This window comes from Ctenopharyngodon idella, chromosome 2 (genome assembly GCF_019924925.1).
Source record: "Ctenopharyngodon idella isolate HZGC_01 chromosome 2, HZGC01, whole genome shotgun sequence".
NCBI classification, from domain to species: Eukaryota; Metazoa; Chordata; class Actinopteri; order Cypriniformes; family Xenocyprididae; genus Ctenopharyngodon; species Ctenopharyngodon idella.
In genome coordinates this window covers 6750453-6761632 of record NC_067221.1, presented here as the reverse complement: position 1 = coordinate 6761632, position 11180 = coordinate 6750453, and the positions used below count along the sequence as shown (strand labels likewise).

Sequence of the window (11180 nt, the reverse complement as noted above, 5' to 3'; positions counted from 1 at the left end):
TCTCCAGATATCATTTTTTTGTCGCTACTGTATATTGCACATGACAATAATTTGAGATGTTTTATTGTTGTTGCTTGTATTAAAAGGCAGTTTATAGGGATTTAATAACTCTAATTGAATGTAATGTAAATCTTTCACATTGCCACACAAATTCACACCTTAAAATTAAATTAAATTAAATCTGTGTCTACCTTTTGATTTGGTACCTGTGATTTAGCCTATTCGTTGATTCTATTACTTTCTGACATGATACTGTAATTGTCAGTTACAGTTTCTTTCTGTGTTCGCCTGTGTCTCTGTGTAACAGGTTTTTGTATAGATCTGATGTGTTTCCTGTGACTGTGGGCTGCAGAGCACAGTAATACACAGCAGAGTCAGACACACGCAGATCCTTGATCATCAGAGGAACTGAATTTGATGAAAGTTCAGAGTGAAATCTCTCCTGGAACTCAGTGCCATTTTCTCCTCCATATTTGCTTCTCTTCAGGATGTATTTAGGAAAGTCATTTGCTCTCTGGATGTACCAAAATAAATTTTCTTGAACTGAATCTGTTTTATATTTACACTGTAATGTCACTGATCTTCCTTCAGCTTCAGTCACATGTTTGTCTGGCTGATCAACTGTGTCCTCTGATCTGCACTCTGTAAAGGTTTAACAATATTTAATGTACAGTACAATACAAAATATGACCAACTTGCATGAATTTGAAGCTGTATTAAATGAAAATTCATACCAAGAATGAATAGTGCGAAGAGAAATATATTCCTCAACTTGTGTGACATGACTGTGTCTGTGCTGAATAAACATTCAGGTCTAGATAAATCAATGAATATGAGAGTCTTACTTTTATTATTCTAATGATGATCCAAGGAGGAGCTTGTGGATAACCATAACAGCTGCAGTATTGTCAAAGGTAATATTGAGTAACTACTGCCCTCTAATGGTTAACTGAAAGTATTGCATAACTGAAACAGTGCCATCTGATAGAGTTCAATGTAAAGATACTTGTTTTCTAAACTACTGGCTATTCTAAAGGGACTGGTGAACTAAAGGAGCGTATTGTAGGAATTTAATGTAATTTATCATTCATACTGTCACACAAATTCACATTGTAATTGGCTGTTTTAATCACTTTACAATTTTTATGTTTTAATAATTTTTGCATTTATGAGTGCACAACTTTATTTCAAACACTTCATTATATATGAAAACAAACACACATGAGAAACAACAGAGGAACACAACCACTCTCCCATAAACAATACAGGACAAAGAACTAAGGAGAACTCAGGGCTTATATACAGACTGGGTCATCAAGGTAGAAACAGAACAGGTGTGAGGAACTAATTAACAACCATAGAAACAAACTAGAGGTGGGAAATGAGGACAAAGGAAACAGGAAATAGAACAGAACCAAAACAGAATACACATGACAGCATTAGATTCATTACATATTTTTATACTAGCTTCATTTTCACTATCTCTGTGTTTCTCTCATTGTAACAGGTTTTTGTATAGATCTGATGTGTTTCCTGTGACTGTGGGCTTCAGAGCACAGTAATACAGAGCAGAGTCTGATACTGCAGCAGAGGAGATCTCCAGATCCACATGTTCCCTTCTTGTAATGTTAGCAGAAAATCTTGGATCTACATTAGATGGCTGAGCTTCTTTTGCATTACTGAAGATGAGTACAAGAAATTCAGGTTTTGATCTTCCATACTGACGGTACCAGTGGAGATAATCTGAAGCTCCAGAGGCAGAAAAACTACAGGATAATGTAACACTTGAACCCTCCTCAGCAAAAACATCTGTTTTGTTTGGTTTGATGACATTTCCAAATACAGCAGCTGAAACAGAAAAGATACATTTGTACATTTTTAGTGAGACTTTTTTAATAAAAACAAAATTTATAACAGAAATATTATAATAATTAACCAAATAACATACCAGCTGAAGCACAGAGCAGAATAAGTGAATGAAGATTCATTGTACAAGTGTTCACTCTGAGAAGAGTCAGACTGAATGGTTTCATCCACAGTCTCTTTCAGACACGATTAGATCATGTCAGATCTGGAGTTCCTCCTCTTTTGATACTTCAAGACAAAAGAGCAGCTTTATTTTGAATGAAGTTTTCTGAATGTTTTTTGGGTCTGGCTCATTACTGCTACTATTATTTCAAACAAATGTATCTGTCGATCAGTGTTAAGTCATTTCTAAGTAGTAATAAATAATTATTGGGTACATAGTGGATTTTGTAATAAGTTCAAATAAACTTTAGTCATATTTTGGTGTCAGACAGTTTCTCACAGTAAGCTTTAAAACAAAATTATGAAAAATATGTATGTTTCCAGAAAAAATAATCTCACAATCTATTGTTTATTTATGTAGCAAAACAATTTTACTTGTGATCAAAATGTATTAATTGCAAGTTCATGATCATAAAGTTCATATGTTTATAAACTTCTGAAGTTTATAATGTTCATATGACTGTGTTACTTTCCTTATGATTTATTACATTTCAAAAATACATACTGTAAAGAAACAACATAATCTGAATCTCAGGCAGGCTAAACCATTTCTACAGTTTAAAGGGCATCTATTATGCAAAATCCACTTCTAAATGGTGTTTGGACAAATATGTGTTGGCAATGTGTGATCACAATCGCCCTATAGGGCTGGGTGACATTGACCGATTCATGATTTTGATGTTTTTTTATATGTTTGTTTAACTAGTCAACTTAAAAACATTGACCCCATTGACTTCCATAGTATGGGGAAAAAAATACTATAGAAGTCAATGTGGTCCATCAACTGTTTGTTAAACCATATTCTTCAAAATATCTTCTTTTGTGTTCAGCAGAAGAAAGAAATTCATACAGGTTATGAACAATTTGAGGGTGAGTAAATGATGACAGAATTTTTGGGTGAACTACTCTTTAAATTTAACGCTGGGAAGCTTACTTTTTTGCAAGTGTTGCATACTTCAGATTCTTGAGGCTTTTTTTCAGTACTGATGGTGGAAACAAGAAATTCAGGTTTTGATCTTCCATACTGACGGTACCAGAAGAGATCATCTGAACGTCCAGTGGAGGAATATCTACAGGACAACTTAACATTTTGTCCCTCATCAGCACCAACATCTGTTGTGTCTGGTTTGATGGTATTTCCAAAGACAGCAGCTGAAACAGAAGAGGAATGGGTTGATTTATAGAAAGACTTCTTTGTAATCAGGCAATGAATGAATCAATCAAAGAAATACACACCTGCTGAGACACAGAACAGAATAACTGAATGAAGATTCATTGTACAAGTGTTCACTCTGAGAAGAGTCAGACTGAATGGTTTCATCCACAGTCTCTTTCAGACACGATTAGAACATGTCAGATCTGTGAACTCTGAGTTCCTCCTCTCTGAGAACATCATGTCTATATTTCACACTTTGGAAACAGAAGAAAGAGTCGATCACACTCATATGTATGTTTTCTGTGTGTTATAAATGCATCTACTGTGTGATTCCATAATAAACACTACCTTTAAAAATGTTTGGGTCAGTAAGATCTTTAAATGTCTTTGAATTAAGCCTCTCAGCATCATTACTGCAGTCTTCAGTGTCACATGATCCTTCAGAAATCATTCTAATATGCCGATTTGCTGCTCATTATTATAATCAACATTGAAAACAGTTGTGCTGCTTAATATATTTGTGGAAACTGATGTATTTTATTTTCAGGACACTTTGATGAATAAAAAGTTCGAACGAACAGCATTTATTTAAAATAGATTTTTTGTAACAATGTAAATGTCACTTTAATGCATCGATTTAATTTAATGCATCCTTGCTGAATAAAAGTAAAAGAAATCTGTTCTATTTTTCATATCAAAACAGTATTACTCTACACAGTCTTTAACAATGTATCACTGCTTATCTATTGATGATGATGATGTTATAACTAGAATATGATGATGTTAAGAAACACAGACTAAACCATCCGTTCAGATCATGTTTCTGCTCCTGTGTTTTTGTATGTGGTTTGACTTCAGTTTTCTCACTGTGGGGTTCAGAGCACAGTAGTACACAGCAGAGTCAGACACACGCAGATCCTTGATTGTCAGAGGGACTGTTGATGCAGATGTGTTGAGAACTGCATTAAATCTCCCCTTGAACTCTTCATCATTGTTGCTCGATCCAGAACTTCTTATGAGCATGTATTTTGGGGATCCATTTGTCTTCTGTTGGTACCAGAGGAGATTTGGATACTGAGTGCTCGTTGCTTTGTAAGTGCAGTCAAGAGTGGCTGTTCCATCTTCAAAAGCGGTCATAACTGGTTTGGACTGTATTACATTGTCCTGTGCTGTGCATCCTGTACAGTCGGAAATAAATCAGTGTGCATAAGAACATATTAACTTTATAATTAATAAAAAAAATCAAGAAAGTCAAAATGCTTACCTAGGATAAATGCTGTAACAAGAAGTGTATTACTGTAGCACATTGTCATCATTGCAGAGTTAAATGCATACAAAATAATAGAGATATTAACTAGACCTTTAAACACCTATGGTAGGTCTTGTTATTACTTCCATCACTATACAAATACTAAATGTTTCTCTCATTGTAACAGGTTTTTGTACAGTGTTCTTGTGTTTCCTGTGACTGTGGGCCTCAGAGCACAGTAATACAGAGCAGAGTCTGATACTGCAGCAGAGGAGATCTCCAGATCCACGTGGATTTGTTCCTTTTTTGTTACTTTAACAGAGAATCTTGAATCTGCTTCAGACACTTGAGGATCTTTTTCAGTACTGAAGGTGAAAACAAGAAATTCAGGTTTTGATCTTCCATACTGACGGTACCAGAAGAGATACTCTGTAGTTGTAGAGGAATAACTACAGGATAATGTAACACTTGAACCCTTCTCAGCAACTACATTTGTTTCGTCTGGTTTGATGACATTTCCAAATACAGCAGCTGAAAAGAAGAGGTATATTTGTAGCTCTTTAGTGCTTTTTATTTTTTTTCATTTTATTAATAACAAAAAATAATCAATCAAATAAATATACATACCGGTTGAGAGGAAGAGCAGAAGAACTGAATGAAGATTCATTGTACAAGTGTTCACTCTGAGAAGAGTCAGACTGAATGGTTTCATCCACAGTCTCTTTCAGACACGATTAGATCATGTCAGATCTGGAGTTCCTCCTCTTTTGATACTTCAAGACAAAAGAGCAGCTTTATTTTGAATGAAGTTTTTTGAATGTTTTTTGGGTCTGGCTCATTACTGCTACTATTATTTCAAACAAATGTATCTGTCGATCAGTGTTAAGTCATTTCTAAGTAGTAATAAATAATTATTGGGTACATAGTGGATTTTGTAATAAGTTCAAATAAACTTTAGTCATATTTTGGTGTCAGACAGTTTGTCACAGTAAGCTTTAAAACAAAATTATGAAACATATTTATGTTTCCAGCAAAAATCATCTCACAATCTATTGTACTGTTGTTTATAGCAAAACAATTTTACTTGTGATTAAAATGTATTGATTGCAAGTTCACGTTCATAAAGTTCATATGTTCATAAACTTTTGAAGTTTATAATGTTCATATGACTGTGTTACTTTCCTTATGATTTATTATATTTCAAAAATACATACTGTAAAGAAACAACATAACCTGAATCTCAGGAGGGCTAAACCATTTCTACAGTTTAAAGGGCATCTATTATGCAAAATCCACTTCTAAATGCTGTTTGGACATAAATGTGTGTTGGCAATGTGTGAACACAACCGCCCTATAGGGCTGGACGACATGGAAAAAAAAATCTTTTTTTTTTTTTTTAGAATGATTGACCGATTCATGATTTTGTTTTTTTTTTTTGTTTTTTTCTTTTATTAAATGTTTAACTAGTCAACTTAAAAGCATTGACCCCATTGACTTACATAGTATGGGGAAAAAAAATACTATGGAAGTCAATGTGGTCCATCAACTGTTTGTTTACCAACATTCTTCAAAATATCTTCTTATGTGGTCAGTAGAAGAAATTAATTTAGGTTTGGAACAACTTGAGGGTGAGTAAATGACAGAATTTTTGGGTGAACTATTCTTTAAATTTAACGCTGGGAAGCTTACTTTTTTGCAAGTGTTGCACACCTAGAGTACATTTTTAACACACAGTTGCAACCTTAAACCCTTTTAAGCATTATTAACGTTTTGAAAAGCTTTGTTTCATTTGCTTTTATTCATTTTCTAAAATCCTGTATTCTTCCCACAGCCTCACACAGGTGTTTGCAGTTATTATCTCACACTGAGGTTTTGATTTGGTTTTCATAAGAGCTTCAAAGTGAAAATGGCTTTAAGTTTTTGTACGACGTGTTTCATGTTTTGTATCACTGGGCTTCAACTCTTAGAGCACAATAATGGAGAGCTGAATCTGACACAGTCACACTGCTAATAATGAGTTCAGTCAATACGCGAGAAGTACTTGACTGAAATCGAGGATCAGTGCTGTCCTTAAGAGAGTTCGATCGAGCTCCTTCATATAATAAATATTGAGGTTCTTCATTGGGATATTGTCTGTACCAGTAAAGACGTACATTATCGCTGTCTGAATCATATGAGCAGCTCAGTGTTACAGACTCTCCTTCTGTTTTGATGACTTTGGTCCCTCGGTTTGGCTCAATTTTGTCCTCAGCCGTCACATCTGCAAACATTAAGCACAATATTAACTCATTTTGTCTTAGGTTAAACATTGTATATCAGTAAAGATACAACTTTAAAACTGATTTTAATAAAATCAATAATACCATCCAGTGTTTTATAGGGTTTTTAAGCTGTTGCTAATGATCTGAAGTGAACATAAATGACACACCTGACGCCATAATGAAAAGCAGCAGCATGTATTTGTTCATGGTGAATCAGATCAGATCAGTTGTGTGTTAATGCTCTCAGTTCTCTGAGCTCTTACTGTGTGTTACTGATGCTTTCTGCTCTTCACTTATCAAGACATTCAACTTCCTGATCTCTGAGTGTAAAACCAAAGCTTTGAACCTTCATTAATAGTTTAACAGTATTATTTATGGAAAAAAAATACACAAACTTTTTTCAGTGCTTTTTAGTCTATTTCTTATAATATTAAAATGTAGTAGAAATATGAATACTGTTGTTCATTGCTGCAGTTCCTAGTGAATGTCTGAGAACACTGACACCTTGTGGGACATTGTATCTGCACCATCTGTTACATGTGATAATGGATTGAAACTTAATCTATAGACTACTTTTGTATGGATTTAATATATTTAACAATATTAGGAGGCTTCATTCACTTTTGAATGTCATATTGATTTAAATATTTAATCTTTCTATCTGCAATTCTTTTCTGTATTAGATTTTTATCAGTTAATTTTCATTCATTTATTGCTCTACTTATTACTTACATCTGCAGTTTACAGATTCTCTAGTCTTTGTCTCTGTGTCTATTGCTTGTTCTCATTGGATTAAATACAGAAGGGTTTTTGTACAGAGTTACAGTGTTTCCTGTGACTGTGGGCCTCAGAGCACAGTAATACAGAGCAGAGTCTGATACTGCAGCAGAGGAGATCTCCAGATCCACGTGGATTTGTTCTTTTTTTGTTACTTTAACAGAGATTCTTGAATCTACTTTAGATTCTTGAGGCTTTTTTCAGTACTGTAGATGGAAACAAGAAATTCAGGTTTTGATCTTCCATACTGACGGTACCAGAAGAGATAATCTGTAACCCCAGTGGAGGAATAACTACAGGACAATTTAACATTTTGTCCCTCATCAGCACCAACATCTGTTGTGTCTGGTTTGATGGTATTTCCAAAGACAGCAGCTGAAACAGAAGAGGAATGGGTTGCTTTATAGAAAGACTTCTTTGTAATCAGACAATGAATGAATCAATCAAAGAAATACACACCTGCTGAGACACAGAGCAGAATAAGTGAATGAAGATTCATTGTACAAGTGTTCACTCTGAGAAGAGTCAGACTGAATGGTTTCATCCACAGTCTCTTTCAGACATCATGTCAGATCTGGAGTTCCTCCTCTTTTGATACTTCAAGACAAAAGAGCAGCTTTATTTTGAATGAAGTTTTTTGAATGTTTTTTGGGTCTGGCTCATTACTGCTACTATTATTTCAAACAAATGTATCTGTCGATCAGTGTTAAGTCATTTCTAAGTAGTAATAAATAATTATTGGGTACATAGTGGATTTTGTAATAAGTTCAAATAAACTTTAGTCATATTTTGGTGTCAGACAGTTTGTCACAGTAAGCTTTAAAACAAAATTATGAAACATATTTATGTTTCCAGCAAAAATCATCTCACAATCTATTGTACTGTTGTTTATAGCAAAACAATTTTACTTGTGATTAAAATGTATTGATTGCAAGTTCACGTTCATAAAGTTCATATGTTCATAAACTTTTGAAGTTTATAATGTTCATATGACTGTGTTACTTTCCTTATGATTTATTATATTTCAAAAATACATACTGTAAAGAAACAACATAACCTGAATCTCAGGAGGGCTAAACCATTTCTACAGTTTAAAGGGCATCTATTATGCAAAATCCACTTCTAAATGGTGTTTGGACATAAATGTGTGTTGGCAATGTGTGAACACAACCGCCCTATAGGGCTGGACGACATGGAAAAAAAAATCTTTTTTTTTTTTTTTTAGAATGATTGACCGATTCATGATTTTGTTTTTTTTTTTGTTTTTTTCTTTTATTAAATGTTTAACTAGTCAACTTAAAAGCATTGACCCCATTGACTTACATAGTATGGGGAAAAAAAATACTATGGAAGTCAATGTGGTCCATCAACTGTTTGTTTACCAACATTCTTCAAAATATCTTCTTATGTGGTCAGTAGAAGAAATTAATTTAGGTTTGGAACAACTTGAGGGTGAGTAAATGACAGAATTTTTGGGTGAACTATTCTTTAAATTTAACGCTGGGAAGCTTACTTTTTTGCAAGTGTTGCACACCTAGAGTACATTTTTAACACACAGTTGCAACCTTAAACCCTTTTAAGCATTATTAACGTTTTGAAAAGCTTTGTTTCATTTGCTTTTATTCATTTTCTAAAATCCTGTATTCTTCCCACAGCCTCACACAGGTGTTTGCAGTTATTATCTCACACTGAGGTTTTGATTTGGTTTTCATAAGAGCTTCAAAGTGAAAATGGCTTTAAGTTTTTGTACGACGTGTTTCATGTTTTGTATCACTGGGCTTCAACTCTTAGAGCACAATAATGGAGAGCTGAATCTGACACAGTCACACTGCTAATAATGAGTTCAGTCAATACGCGAGAAGTACTTGACTGAAATCGAGGATCAGTGCTGTCCTTAAGAGAGTTCGATCGAGCTCCTTCATATAATAAATATTGAGGTTCTTCATTGGGATATTGTCTGTACCAGTAAAGACGTACATTATCGCTGTCTGAATCATATGAGCAGCTCAGTGTTACAGACTCTCCTTCTGTTTTGATGACTTTGGTCCCTCGGTTTGGCTCAATTTTGTCCTCAGCCGTCACATCTGCAAACATTAAGCACAATATTAACTCATTTTGTCTTAGGTTAAACATTGTATATCAGTAAAGATACAACTTTAAAACTGATTTTAATAAAATCAATAATACCATCCAGTGTTTTATAGGGTTTTTAAGCTGTTGCTAATGATCTGAAGTGAACATAAATGACACACCTGACGCCATAATGAAAAGCAGCAGCATGTATTTGTTCATGGTGAATCAGATCAGATCAGTTGTGTGTTAATGCTCTCAGTTCTCTGAGCTCTTACTGTGTGTTACTGATGCTTTCTGCTCTTCACTTATCAAGACATTCAACTTCCTGATCTCTGAGTGTAAAACCAAAGCTTTGAACCTTCATTAATAGTTTAACAGTATTATTTATGGAAAAAAAATACACAAACTTTTTTCAGTGCTTTTTAGTCTATTTCTTATAATATTAAAATGTAGTAGAAATATGAATACTGTTGTTCATTGCTGCAGTTCCTAGTGAATGTCTGAGAACACTGACACCTTGTGGGACATTGTATCTGCACCATCTGTTACATGTGATAATGGATTGAAACTTAATCTATAGACTACTTTTGTATGGATTTAATATATTTAACAATATTAGGAGGCTTCATTCACTTTTGAATGTCATATTGATTTAAATATTTAATCTTTCTATCTGCAATTCTTTTCTGTATTAGATTTTTATCAGTTAATTTTCATTCATTTATTGCTCTACTTATTACTTACATCTGCAGTTTACAGATTCTCTAGTCTTTGTCTCTGTGTCTATTGCTTGTTCTCATTGGATTAAATACAGAAGGGTTTTTGTACAGAGTTACAGTGTTTCCTGTGACTGTGGGCCTCAGAGCACAGTAATACAGAGCAGAGTCTGATACTGCAGCAGAGGAGATCTCCAGATCCACGTGGATTTGTTCTTTTTTTGTTACTTTAACAGAGATTCTTGAATCTACTTTAGATTCTTGAGGCTTTTTTCAGTACTGTAGATGGAAACAAGAAATTCAGGTTTTGATCTTCCATACTGACGGTACCAGAAGAGATAATCTGTAACCCCAGTGGAGGAATAACTACAGGACAATTTAACATTTTGTCCCTCATCAGCACCAACATCTGTTGTGTCTGGTTTGATGGTATTTCCAAAGACAGCAGCTGAAACAGAAGAGGAATGGGTTGCTTTATAGAAAGACTTCTTTGTAATCAGACAATGAATGAATCAATCAAAGAAATACACACCTGCTGAGACACAGAGCAGAATAAGTGAATGAAGATTCATTGTACAAGTGTTCACTCTGAGAAGAGTCAGACTGAATGGTTTCATCCACAGTCTCTTTCAGACACGATTAGATCATGTCAGATCTGTGAACTCTGAGTCCCTCCTCTCTGAGAACATCATGTCTATATTTCACACTTGGGGAACTGAAGAAAGAGTCAATCACACTCATATGTATGTTTTCTGTGTTATAAATGCATCTACTGTGTGATTCCATAATAAACACTACCTTTAAAAATGTTTGGGTCAGTAAGATCTTTTAATGTCTGAATTAAGCCTCTCAGCATCATTACTGCAGTCTTCAGTGTCACATGATCCTTCAGAAATCATTCTAATATGCCGATTTGCTGC

General features: G+C 34.3%; 2 gene segments (V, D, J or C); both read right to left on the bottom strand.

Moving 5' to 3' along the window:
• Positions 1-247: 247 nt before the first annotated feature.
• Positions 248-871, bottom strand: LOC127501297 (T cell receptor alpha variable 18-like). The segment is given in 2 exon segments: positions 248-642; positions 735-871. Coding segments are annotated over 2 exon segments (426 nt in total).
• A 3737-nt stretch (positions 872-4608) lies between these two features.
• On the bottom strand, positions 4609-5180 carry LOC127498929 (T cell receptor alpha variable 18-like). The segment is given in 2 exon segments: positions 4609-4964; positions 5061-5180. Coding segments are annotated over 2 exon segments (441 nt in total).
• Positions 5181-11180: the final 6000 nt, after the last annotated feature.